This window comes from Sphaerodactylus townsendi, linkage group LG09, assembly GCF_021028975.2.
Source record: "Sphaerodactylus townsendi isolate TG3544 linkage group LG09, MPM_Stown_v2.3, whole genome shotgun sequence".
Taxonomy (NCBI): Eukaryota; Metazoa; Chordata; class Lepidosauria; order Squamata; family Sphaerodactylidae; genus Sphaerodactylus; species Sphaerodactylus townsendi.
In genome coordinates, this window is record NC_059433.1 from 86259704 (window position 1) to 86273740 (window position 14037).

Here is a 14037-nt window from a genome sequence, read left to right on the forward strand (position 1 = left end):
AAAAACGCCTTGTAGGTGCATTCAGAGGCGACCGTAAGGGTGGCCACCGGCAGGGCGACTTGTGCATTGGGGCTAGCGAAAGCTTCGCAGCCATAAAGCTGCGCGGTGGTGTAGGCGCCGCCAGAGGCTGCTCCTCTGCTTATGCACTGCTGGCGGTACTCGCTTTCCCAGATCACATACTGCGCGGGGTTTAAAAGCATGCGAAAGGCGGTTTTCCAGTCCTCGGAACCATTAGGTGAAAGTTCCTGGCGACTGCTTCCAACATGCCTCTCACATAGGGGCTGGTGATTCCCTCACGATCCCGCATTGCTTTGCGGAGCTCAGTGAGGATATTATAGCTTAACGAGTGGTACTCGACAACCCGCCGAACAATGCCATCCTCCCCTCGGTATCTGTGAAATGGGCCGGGGCACAATGCGAGAATATCGCGGCATCGCTCTTCCGGTCAGGGTTTCTTTCTTTTGCAGATCGTGGCTAATACGCTCTGCAGTTTTGAAACCAGCGCCATTACGATGGCCGGAGGTGCAGTGGCTTGGAGAAAATGAAGGCGGAGCAAGGGGAGGGGGCGGCTGGGCAGCGGGAGAATTTGAAATGGTGCCCGGAGGAGCAAGGGGCAGAAGGAGGACAGGCGTCCAATTTAGTGGATAGAGAAAATTCCGGGGTTGAAATTGAAGGTGAAAGATCGAAAGGAGGGCGGCCTACAGCAAGGGAGCCATAGGTCTGCAGGCTGATGGCGACATAACATTGTCTCCACGTCAGTAGCAGCGACAGCGGCGCGCGAGGCTCTGTGCGAAGAGTGCGCCCGATGTTTTCCCAGTCCTTAAGATTCAATGTCCCCCCCTCTGGGTACCATGGACACTGAGCTTCAATCTCCTCAACCACTTTGCGCAGCTCCCTTCTCTTTACGGTGACCCTGCCGCATTTCGCTAGCGCTTTCAGTTCGTCAACGTGCTTGTCATAAGCCCTGCTGTTGCAAGCTCCCATACCCTCCGGTGTTCCGTCGGACGAGAGAGTGTACTAGGACGCGAGTCTCTGGATGCTCGATCCAGAGGACAGGCGATACCGAAACAGTGGTCCCTGGATGCGCCGATCCAGCGGACTTCGGTACCGCGGCCCCTTTCCCAGGCGGCGGTGAGCAGGGTGGAGGTTGAGGATTCCGGGTTTCTGGCACCAGCTTGTAGTCATCCCCGCAGGGTAGGCGCTAAGGAATAGGCGAGACGCGGAGGAGGTTTCATCTGGTGGAGAGCGTGAGCAACAGGAAGCAAGGGATTTCGTGATCCTGACAACTCTGCCCTGTGCTGATCTCTGGCACCTTTTATTAGGGTTTCATTGTGGGCGTGTAAAGGAGGTGGGTAGGGAGATGAGCGGGAGACCGGGAGACCTGGAGATCATCATGTGATGCATGATCTCACCTGGCTACGTGCGGAGAGGAGCGTAAGCGTCTGAGCCTAATCCTCACCTGGGGGCAAGACCATTGTCCCTGCGCCCGGTGACTGAGCCAGACAGTTCATGACCCGTGACTCATAGGGGGATGAGGAGTGGGGGTGCGGTGCGACCAGAAGGCCGTAGGTCCGTTGGCGTCCCAACGTTCTACCACGGTGCTGCTGGGTCAGCAGTGCATTACTACAAGTTATAATGTTTTCCTGATGACAGGGTTATGGTTCAGGATCTGACCAGATTGCCAGTCAGCCACTTCTGCAGTTCAAAAGCTGACTTCTTATCCATGAACTTTCTGCCTTCGCTCAAGATATCTGTCCATTTACCAGCCTGTTTGGACTCTGGTCCTTCCTTGATATGCCAATAAAGTAATAATTCAAATCAATTATCCTATCAAATATCTCTCCACCATTAGCCCCTCCACTTTAGCTTGGCAACACCCAGATTCAAAGAAACATAAATGCTCCTCAACAAACTCCTTCCCCAACTATGTGTAAGCATGCAAAAATCTGAGATTCCCTTCCCCACAGTTTCTGCATCCTATTATCAAACACTTGTTTCAGACAGGATGTCTGTGAGGGCCTCTGCCAACACATGAAGTGGTATTCAAGAGGCTGACTTTTTTTTGTATTCAGGGCTTCAGATAAGTAGACACAATAATATGAAGTGAACTGTTATATTTAGACCTGGTGTAGATGGCAAGTTCTAGAGCTTCTCTTCTATAATCAGCACATTACTTTCTGTCAAAGCTGTAAGAAGCTTGAACCTACCACATGCATGATTATACTGAGATCTCCTATTATAAATACAAGCATTAAATTATAAATTTCAACTCGGTGGAACACAAATTACTTACAGGTCATTGCAAGCCCTCTAAGAGAGGCTTGTTGTTTCTCAGGAAAAGTTGCTACTCACAGTCCCAAATAGTGCAACTAGATTTGAGTCCAGTAGCACCTTAGAGACCAACAAGGTTCTTGGGGCACAAGCTTTCAAGAATTGCTCCCTGTTCTACTGCAGACCAACAAGGATACCTTCTTAAACTAGTCACAAATAGTGTATTCTTCTATACACAAATGTCTGTACATGAGACGTATTCAGTGCATAGATTCTCCAATGCACGTGGCATGAGTTTCCTCAAGTGCCATCACTTAACCTTCAGGGGTTTCCTGTTTGGCTGCTGAACAGGGATTCTCTCTGTGAATGCTTCTAGTTCAGCGTCTGTACATAAACTACAGGACAACAATAGTGAGATGACACAAAGAGGCCTGACGAAAGGATTTACACCTGATGAGAGATGCAAGTTAAAATGCCAATCAAAAGAACAGCTCTATTTCAGCAAAGCAGCCACTCAGCAGAGTGGCTCAGACAAACACATTCAGAGGACTAAGTGCAACCGGTTTTTCTACTTGTGAAACAGGGAGGAAGGGACCTTCTTTGGCCACCAAAAAGGATACTTTTGGAATTGTGAACCTGCAATGACAAGATCCGTGTGCAATGGAGGGAAATTGGCTGCGATTGAGCAGAAAAGCTTAAGAATTCGGTTAAGTGGAACTTGTCCAGACTCATGAAAAATTAGGCTAGGGTTAGAAGTCAGCTTTTTTGTGTGGATGTAGTGGTTAACAGCAGGTGGATTCTAATCTGGAGAACCGGGTTTGATTCCCCATTCCTCCATTTGAGTGGCAGAGGCTTATCTGGTGAACCAGATGTGTTTCCGCTCTCCTGAATTCCTGTTGGGTGACCTTGCGCTAGTCACAGTTCTTCTGAGCTCTCTCAGCCCCGCCTACCTCACAAGGTGTCTGTTGTGAGAAGAAGAAGGGAAAGGAACTTGTAAGCCAACTTGAGTCTCCCTACAGGAGAGAAAGGTGGGGTATAAATCCAAACACTTCTTCTCTTCTTATGTTTATTTATATAAATATGTTCATGCATTATGATTTTTTTTGCCTTTTAATTGATAATTATGGTGAGTTTCCCTTCATGTCTGCCATCTCCCCTACTCCTGTCTCCACTTTTGGAGCTGTAGACATTGTGTTAGATCCAGACTAAATTTTCTAGTAGTGAGACGTCCTGCCTTCCCCTCTCACTGCAGCCCATCTCTACAAAATGCTACTCCCAGAGGAAAGGGGCCCATGAGGAATGACATGAGGAGGATCTACAGCAGAAAGTGGGAATTGGTGGAAAGTGACAACTTGGTCTGGCTCTAACCCACATACTGGAAGAACAGAGTTGTGTTCAATAAAGCAGCCAACAGTGGATTTTCCATGTGGGGTCCATTTTGGATTTCCAAAAATGCCTGGAATTGTGGTATCCTGGCAGATAAAAGCCAGGAAGACTACAGGCTTGCAGTGTGAAGGGTGCGTGTTAGGGTTGCCAGGTCCCCCAGGTCACTGGCCAAAGATGGGGGCAAGTGTTGCCAGATACAGGTTGGGAAGCTCCTGAAGATTTGGCGATGAAGGCTGAAAAGGACAGGGATATCAATGGGGTATAAGGTCATAGATTTCACCCTCCAAAGCATCCATTTAGTAAATTTTCCTGGATATGTGTACTTATTTTTTTAAGTGCTTTCATTTCTTCATTGTGTGAATTGGGGGGAAATGAACAATCATATTTGCTGCAAAGATTAGGAGTGCTTAAAGATCGTCCTTTCCCCAAGGTTAAGCATCCATTCAAGAATGAGGAAGTAATTGGACAATCAACCTTATTTTTTTAAGGCAATAACAGGATTTAAAGAAAGAGTAACCCTCAGATACCAGAATCATCCTTAGGTCTGGAGCTACAATTACATTTAAAGTTTTAAAAAATCACCACCAATTAGGTAAAAAAAAAAGGTGGAAAAACAATACAGAAAAAAATGCAATACCATGATGCTATTTGGATGATCTATAAAAACAGAGTGAAGAAATCATGTCAACTACAGATTAAATTCCTAGCATGGAACAGCCCTGCAGGAACAAATATATCTACTTTTAAAAGCAAGATGCATTTAAGTGTCAACTTTAAATGCTGAATAATGGCAAGCAATTATAGATTATCTGGAATGTAATCAAGACCATGTTAACACTGGAAGAACATAACAATATTGTTTCACTAAAAGTACTTCAGCAATTAAACCTGTTTCTCTGCTTTTACATTTTCATGGAGATAGGGTCCACAAAACAGTTCAGAAGTACTTTGAATTGCTACTATTACTTCAGGACAGTATTCTGGATCCTTTATAATGAGCAGTTCAGTTGCACTGCAATAACCTGAGATCAACATTTCACCTGAAGGAATAATTGAGAAGCAGGGGGTGGAGGAAAATCACCCCCTTTATTTAATTTCATTCTATGTCAGCAAAATAGGGATTCTGAAAATCAGCTGTAGGCTGGTGTGCACATGACTAAATGTTGCTATAACCTCCAAGCCAATTTCCTCTGCTGTGCTACAGGAAAATGTACTGTTTCTATGACATCATAATATGACATCAAAACAACATCCTCAAATGCCTATTAAAAAACCCTCTCATTTCTCAGGCAGTTTGATATAGAGGTTGGAAAGCCATCCTTCTGTTCAAATCAATGTTTAAATACAAATTGTTTAAATACAAATTGCCTTGGTTTTATTATCTATACCCCCATAACAGTAGAATTGTGAATTAATTCACCATTTCCTGGCCCTTGTTTGTTCTAGAATGTTCTGCTTGGGTCCTAGTGCTTACCTAGTTCTGTCCCCAAGGCTGCCCTTGAAAAGTGTTTGGATAACTTTAATTGGTACAGGAATGCTTCAGCCAAATTGTTTGTATGGTTTGTATGGACCATATCACTCCACTCTTGGACAACCAACACTGGCTTCCAATTTGTTTCAGGGCACAATTCAATGTACCAGTATTGACCTTCAAAGACTATGTGGTTTGAGACTAATGTATCTGAAATACTGCCTAATGATCCCTAATGAACCCCTCCACTGACCACTACTGTCATCTTTGCAGGTCCTACTTTGAGTGCCCCCACATTCTGAGATTAGGCCTGTGGCTACCTGGGAGAGAGCCTTCTTGGGCATGGCACCACAGCTCTGGAACTCTTGTCTGTCTCCACGTCTGTTGCTGCCTTCTGCCAGAAGGTGAACACTTTTTTGCTTCATTGGACATTCTGTTAGTGATCCCTGTTTCTTAACCAATGTTTTTATGGGTTGTATGTATTTTATCTATTCTGTATATATTTGAACTGTTTTTTTAACTTTTAAAAAAGTTGTTTTAAATGATGTATGTTTTATTATAATGGTTTTATCATGTGATTTTATAATGTATCTGTAAGCAGTGGACTCTAATCTGGAAAACCAGGTTTGATTCCCTGCTCCTCCACATGAAGCTTGCTGGGTGACCTTGGGACAGTCACAGTTATCTCACAACTCTCTCAGCCCACAAGAAGGAAGGCAATGGCAAACCACCTCTGAATGTCCCCTGCCTTGAAAACCCAAGGGGCTGCCATAAGTCAGATGTGGCTTAAAGGCTCTGTCCATCACCACCATCTTTTAAATTGTTGGCTGCCTCGAAGGCCCTTGTTAGGGCTGAAAGGTGCGATAGAAGTTTTGTAAATAAATAAATAATGAATACCGTAGTAGAAACTGTTTTAGTACTCCTATACTAAGAGTCATTAGGAAGTCCTGAAATAATCTGAGCCAGACATGACCAGTTGCTTCTCAACTTTCCTTAATTTAGACAACCCCCCTGCATTGATTTTAAGAATTCTTAGAAAGTGAGATACATGGAAAAGACCATTGCGATCCATATAAAGGCATGAGGCTACATTGTGGCCTCTATTTCCACTACCCACTGTGGGAGAATGTGTGCTCCCAACCATTGTTTCCGCTCAATTATATACAGCTGTATCTGAATTGGGATTCCTCCATATAACCAAAAAGGTTTTCTTTAATACATAACTTTTTTTGCAAACATACAAATATAATTAACATAACATATAACTAGGATATTCTAATGATATTCCCCCCAAAAGTGACTATTTAAATTAATGTCATGGTGGGCATTTTTTTCAAGTTTACCCGAACCTATTCTTAATAGCCATCTTTGTCAGTCACTGATCACCATTTAAGTTACAGATCACCATTTATGTTATGCATATGGTCTGTCCTTCTGGTGAGTGTGGCTTTTGCGGTAGGATAACAAGTGCAATCCTATGCAGAGTTACTGCAGTCTAAGCCCATTCAAAATGAACAAGCTTAGACTGGAGTAACTTTCTTCAGGGTTGCATTGAAAATGATGCAGAGGCATTTCTAAGAGTACAACATTACCATATGGATATGCATGCCTAAGGCAGGGTCACAGCGTGATGTCACTCTTAAGATCCGGGAAATACAAAAAGCAATCTGCAGCCTGACCCTACCTATGTGTTGTCAGAAAGATATCCTGCTGTGCTTAACTGGACTTTCAACTTATGTGCATAAGATCAGCCTATTATTTCTTTAGCTGGAAGATTTATAGTCTCAGTTGGATCCAACCAGCTTTTCCAGTCCTCTTTCTTTAATAGATTCGTTCCCAAAGGGGACATAGATAAAAAAAAATGAAAGACTAGAATATGGAATAAAACTGAATTCAATAATAAAAATAGAAGCAGTATTATCACAGGTAACAGGCATCCACAAGGATTCATCTGGCATCTAAAGGACTGTGAGGGGGACAAAGAAACTTGGGAAGGGGCATTCTATAACTGCAGTGCCATCACAGAGAAGACCCTGTTCCTAGTGGGTAAATATTTAACTGTCAAAGTTGAGGGTTTCCTAAAGCCACACTTCAGAATATATACAAGCTTATTTGGGAGCAGGCAGTTCTGGTCTGAAGCCATTTAGAGCTTTTTAGCTGAAAATTACCACTTTGAATTATGGATGGAAACAAATTGCAATAATTTGAGGTCTTTCAGCATCAGCAAAACCTGATCATCCCATATAATAACCTCCCTGCTGGTTTTCAAATCAGCTGAAGTTTGAACATTTTTCATAAGCAATCCCACTCCGAGACCACCAGTGATATTTGCATACACATAAACAAGGATAAAAACAACCACAGCCTACAAAACTGACTTTTAAGGGGAAGTGAAAGCCATATAAATATATTCTTTACAATCAACTACATCTGTCAATAGCACATCTGTCCTGTTTGGGTTGATCTTCAGTTTATTAGCCCTCATTCAACTCATTTCTGACTCTAGATTAGAATACCACTCAAGATATCCATAGTCACACCTGGAAAAAGATTGATGCCATCCTATACTATACCCCTGGACAACCTTACCTAGTTGTTTCATGTTTCAGTGGACAGGACTGAACATGTATTTAAATGTTACATTGAATTGCTGAAATGTTTTATAATTTTGTTAAATTTAAAATGGTGTTTTTAGAAATGTTTATCACCTTGGGAACCCTGACTTGCATAGAAAAGTGATATATAGAAATGCTGGAAAGTGATATAGAAATGTTTTTAAAAAATAAATAATCCTAAAAGATTATCCTGGATACTTCTAAGAAGAATCCTAAGCAGGTCTGTTTAGAAGTAAGTCCCATTATATCCAACTGGAGAGTGTTCTTAGGATTGCAACCATAGCCAACGGTATTAAAAAAAGTAAATGGTATTTAAACCTATAAAAATATCCAGTATTAATCAATAAATCAACAACCCACCCCTGTCTCTGTCCTGGCGAAGATCATTAACAACTAGTTTCAATCCCAAAATCAAACTGCAAGTCCCCAAACAAGATTTGTTCTTGATTCTTTGTTTCATAGATCATTCTGATGAGCACAGAGGTAGTTTCAAAACTTTTATCCTTAGTTCTCTGTGTTGATAGTTCAGACTTTAATTTGTAAGTGGAAGTTTCCCACAACATCTGAGATAACTGAGAAAATATTTTTAGTTGTAAAAGGTAAAAAATTAAGGAAGGTTTTAAAAAATAACTTCTGGTGGCATAATGTGTGCGTGGTTGAGGGTGTTAAGTGGTATGGTTAGCCCATCTGCTTATTTTGATATTTTTGCTGGAACCAGAAGGTGACTGGTTTGAAGTCGCCCTCCTCTGGAGCCTTACAGACCATGGGTCTATTTGATACATTAGTATGTTCTACTTGCTTGGGAGTGTCTGAATCAATGGTTCTCAACCTTCCTAATGCCGCGACCCTTTAATACAGTTCCTCACGTTGTGGTGACCCCCAACCCTAACATTTATCCATTTTACAGATGGAGAACACTGATGCAGAGAGTCTTAGGCGACCCCTGTGAAAGGGTCATTTGACCCCCAAAGGGGTCCTGACCCCCAGGTTGAGAACCACTGGTCTAAGTGGGGAAAAAATCTACCTTTAAAAATGCAGAACTCTTTTCAGAAAAGTGTTTCTTGGCTTTTCCAGAAGTTGTAACCTCTAGTTTATATAGGGTAGAATTCAGTGACAAAGCGTTTCCTGGACTTTCCTCCATCAGGCTATTGATAGAGGCTGACAGGTTCCATATGGATGTTTGCTCTTCTGTGACTCCTAGAGGAGTGGTCATTTCCCAGCAACCACAGAGCGTCACTGAACATTCACACCCACATTGCTGCAGTATTTCCTAAATGTGTATTGGGACAGTCTTTTTTTGGAAGATTGTGCATTTAGAATGGGAAGGTCTGGATTTTTTTCTCTCCCTCCTCCCACAGCTGTCCAGTGGTGAACCTTGGTCTGATAGTCTAACTACTTCAGCACATTGGCTGTCACTGATTAACCCCTATGCAGCATTTTTTTCTGGTCTGCCATCCTTCTTGGTGTCTAGATTCCCCCCCCCCCCAGTAGTAATTGAGAGGCTACCAACTGCTAATTGCAGCCTGAAGTGGTACAACCCAGACCAATTTAAATGTATTCAGCTACCCCTATATTTCTTGTTTGTTGAAAGATAGGACATGTATTCATAATTCAACATAATTCAACACTCTACAAGGAAATATACACATTATCGAATCGTTTTATTAAAAACAGGTTCTCCAGGGGTTTTTCCCTCCCTCCCTGGATAGGCAGTTGTGGTTGCGGGACAGGCAGAGCTGCAACAGGTGAAGCTCCCTGGATAACACCTACCGAATTCCAGCTTCTTGCTCAGCACACAGGATCCCGGGGAAAGGGGCGGGAGAGAGACAAAGTTGATCACCGTAGTGACACCTGTGTCATCACATTAGCCAGTTAAAAGTATTTCCATTTTCAGCTGACTGAGGCACGCTGGAAAATGTTAAGCCAAGCGGGGACGAATTAAAAAGAAAAGCACAGGTAACTTAGTCTAAAACCGCCCCGCTCTCCCCCTCACACACCTCCAGGGCTTCGCTGCCCGCCCGCCCGCCGAGCCGGACACCGGGTTCAACTAGCAGACGGCCCCGCCTCGACTGTGATCTCAGCGCGGGAGGAGGAAACCTCCTCGGCCGGGCAAAGCCCAGCCCCAGCCCAACCCTGCCTGCCTGCCTGCCTGGGGCCTGGTCGCGTCTTCGCCCTTCCCCCGCCTGCCCGCCTCACTCACTCGCTCGCTCGCTTTCTTTCTTTTTCCCCTCAGAAGGGACATCCTGCGCGGCGCCGGGAGCAGCCGGGCTGGTTGGCGGAGCTCTGCGGAGTTGAAGGTAGCGGAGAAGGGGCCGGGGAGGGACGGTTGGGGCGCCGGGGAGGCCTCGGAGCTGCCTGACGGGCTGAGGTGGAACTGAGCGCAGGTCGCCGGCGGCGAAGCGGGGGTGCGGTGGGGGAGCTCGGCGGGAGAAGCTCCCGAGGCGGCGGCTGAGGTGGAGGGAGGGCCCCTCGGAGCGCCCTGCCCGCCACCGCTGAGGGGCTCAGGCTGCGGCTGCTCCTCACATTGCTGGAGGGTGAAGTCATCGCCGTGGCCATTGTCTCCCCTCAGCTCTCCGGCTGGGCCGCTAGAGGGGGAGCCCGGCGACGACGAGCCGCGGGGGCGCTCCTGCCGTTCAGCTCTACGGAACCGCCCGCTGGATTTCCCCCGGGCCGTTCCGGGAGAGTCTGGAAATGCGCGCCCCCTTTTTTGACCGGGGGTTTCTGCTTCCACCCCCCCCCCCTCAAATCGGTGGGGACAGACCCCAAGCCTCTCCCCCTCGCAGCTCTTTCTGAGGAGGGAGAGGGGGGAGACACCTAACGCTTTTATCCGGCCTCTTTCGTTGCTCTCACACAGCCCCTGTTATTGCACCCCTCTCTTGCAAAAAGGAGAGGCTGACATGTGGAAAATGTAAACGAAAACTTCCACAAAGAAAGGGAGGATGAAGTAAGTCGTGACTGGGGAAAAAAATATGCGAGTCTTCCTATGGCTCTAAGAGCAGCCATAAGGAACATAAACAACCCGGACTGAAAGGAAGTCCAGTCCCACTCCCAGGAGAAGGAGGGTAGGAACTTTCCATCTCCGGCACACTTTCGCTTTGCAGTAATCTCTTTTCAAATCTGCTTCCTCTCGAGTGGGCTTCTTCCCTTCCCAATTGCATATTTTAGCCTCAATCCCCGCCTTCTGGAGAGTTTGGGAAGGATAGCTGTAAATGTAACCTTCGGACAGCTGCTTTCCTAGGGACAGGTAGTAACTTTTTTAAGTTTCCTTGAGTTGCATAGTACTTCCGTGGAAGGAATGTTTTTAAAAAATAACCACAACCTAGTCGTCCATATGGGTGTCCACCGGATTTTGCCGTGCTGTTACCTAGTTTCATTAATTATCTGATTCGTTGGTTTTTTGGTCCTGATCGAACACGGGCTCACATTTTCAGGGCAAAAACAAGAGACATTTCAAAGTTAACGTTTATACACAGGTAAACAGTCTGGAACGATAGTCTGTTGAAATATAATTAAGCAGAAGTCCAAAGTCATTTTAAAGGGTAACGTTTACTTCTGCTTAAACTGTCATGAGTCAGAGGTAGCACCTGATGAAGTGGTCTCTGACTCATGAAAACTTATGCTGGAATACATTTTTGTCAAAGTGCTGTGTAATAGTATTTTCAAGAACCTTAGATTTAACAGGAAGCATCTATACTTAACTACATGAAGTAAGGTGAATTTTCCCATTTGTATTTTATTATCGGACAGACTTGGCTGTTCTGCTAAAGGGTTTTGCATAGGTTTTTCAAGTAGAAACCAAAATAAAGGGTGTGCCTTAATTTACTGCAATGGAATACTTTTTTTTCCAATTATGGTTGAAAATTGGTGGGGAATCCCTTTGATTGACAGTGTTTTAACTTTGCAATTCAATTATTTCCACATAGCAGACACTGCAGTGTTTGCTGCTGTTGAACTTTTTGTAGGCTTTGTGCTTGCTGTCAGTGCTTTAACATAAAGTGACTAAAAGACAATGTTGTATAAAAATCAGAGGGTATTACTGTAGGAAATTGTATGATTGAATGTTGTGCCTTATTTTATTTCTTGTTCAGATCTTTGTAAACATATTATTTTAAAATATTGTTATAATTGTAAGTGGATGATCTGATATTGTAGATCTAGCATTTACAGTTCCATTAACCAATTATAATTTAGTATTTATAATAATATAGGACAAAATGTTTTCTTTCACCTCCTTTATTAAGTTTGTCTCAGCGAATGTAGCCATATTTCAGAGATCCAGACTATTATGAGTTTGAAACTGATTGAAATCAGCTATTATAAATACTGGTTCAACTTTTTGTAAAACTTGACATTTTGGGTAATACTATAGTTGTGGCCCAAGAAAATGTGCATATTTTTATATATGAACCTCAGAATTAAGAATGCAAAACTTCAATTTAGTTTTTTTGTGTTGAGTGGGTCAAAGAGTCTATAAAAAGATGTACTGAAAAATGCTTGATATAAGGATAGCTTTTTCGTAAACATTTTCATCTGTTAAAAAGGATGTATATTCTAGGACTTACTGTTTTTAATTATTTGTATGTGACTGTTATCTGCCTGTTTATGAAATGTCTTACTGTTGTATGAATTGGCAGTTGGTTTCATCATTCAGCCTAAAAAGTTTTTTGTGTGTGTGTAACTTGCAAGCCAGGAAAAAACCTTGAAGGTGATTTTTTGAGTTTATGGGAAGAGTATTAACACGCATCTTTACCTGTATTTTAAAGGGGGGTCTGGTTTTTATTCAATCAGTAGTAGGAAATAAAAGGAGAGGGATAGATTTGTTGCTCTCAAGTGATAATTTATTGGGTTATAAGTCACAGCCAAAGCAGTGACTCATTTTGTGAGACATAAGAACTCTGTGATGAGAACTAAAGCCAAATCTCCGTAGTTTTCAGTCCCATCATTCTGTTCCTCATATCCTTATACATTCTTACTGCAATCCCCAGGATTTTTTCCTTGTCCTAAAAGAGACAAAAATTATAAAATAGAGTGCTATTTCAGTTTGGCCTAGTCCTGGGTACAATTGAATTAAATTTATTATCAAATCAACCATAATTATAATAATGTACCCCTTCTTCCCTGACAGGTTAATCATTTGACCTTAATAGAGGCAGATATTTCCAACCAAATGGGGCTGGAATAAAATGCTTGGTCAATCAGTTTGTGTATGCCTTGAGAGAGGTGAATATTAATGGTTTACTTGAACAAAAATTTTCTGTCAGAAAGGCAAACATGTCCATTTCCAAAAAAATGGATCACTGGATTTGGAAATCATGACATTTTAGAAACAGAGGAGTGTGTAAACCAGACCTAAGTCTGGGTTACTTGGCTCTAGGTGTACAATTTTTTAAAGTTACAGAATGCGTTCTAATTGGTGTTTTGTTATTGTTAAACCATACATTTACTTCTAAGAATGTGGGAAGGAAATGATGTAAAAGGGATTTGGTTCAATGGTTGTTCAAGATTTTTCTTCTGGCTTTGCTTACTAACTGGCTAGATTTTGGGACTTTGGAATGATCCCCTCTCCTTCCCCATGTATCTGTTATATTTATATAATTTATATATATTTGGCACTTTCAAAGAGCTGTCCCAAAGTGGACTATGGAGAAAGTCTTGTGTGTCCTATGCATTTGCAATCACAAACTTTGAAGTCATGGCTCATATCAAAAATACAAGTGACTTTTGTTTAGTATTTAGAGGATTGTTTTTATGGTTTGTGCTGATGTATTCATAAACAGCTAATCAGAATTTCCCCTGTATTTTAGGTGCAAGTTTCTATTTTCATCTTAACTAGCAGAAGCTGTAACTGATTAATTCAGCTGATGGCTGTCTCAGAAGACTGAACATGGTATTTGAAGTTCCTCTGTTGAAAATGTATTCCTGAGCAGCACATGGAAGTAGACTTCCTCCAAGAAGGTAATGACGAGTTCCATTGCAGTAGTAGGAACTGTTTAAATATTAATTCATACACTCTTTGTTTTCTCTGGTAAAATAGAAGAACAGAATAAAATGTCAAACTTCTTTTTTGGTTGCATCTTGAGAGGTGTGATTCTTTTCTTTTTTTAGTTTAAATTATGACCAGCAGTTTTTATCTTTTGCATGCTTTGTTTTCTGTGCCTTTATGAGTTAGCAAGTGGCTGTATGGCTACATTCAGACATTGCAAACAAACTTGGGGTTTGCTTGTATCAAGCCTAAACCTGATCTATTTGGGGTCTTTTCCCCCATGCTACATCCACTGCTGTTGTTGAAGAGTT

At 42.8% G+C, this 14037-nt stretch overlaps 2 protein-coding genes across 2 annotated transcripts in view; one reads left to right on the top strand and one right to left on the bottom strand.

Moving 5' to 3' along the window:
- LOC125439506 overlaps nt 1–14037 on the bottom strand; it is a 40656-nt gene that overhangs the window by 15349 nt on the left and 11270 nt on the right. Inside the window, exon 4 of the mRNA XM_048508604.1 lies at nt 9940–10428. Within this exon, the coding sequence (XP_048364561.1) occupies nt 9940–10428 (489 nt within the window). The remainder of the gene's footprint in view (nt 1–9939; nt 10429–14037) is intronic.
- Nucleotides 9817–14037, top strand: part of RNF19A (ring finger protein 19A, RBR E3 ubiquitin protein ligase) — a 43757-nt gene continuing 39536 nt past the window's right edge. The window contains 2 exon segments of the mRNA XM_048507772.1: nt 9817–10040; nt 13548–13698. The gene's annotated coding sequence lies outside the window, so the exon portion shown is untranslated.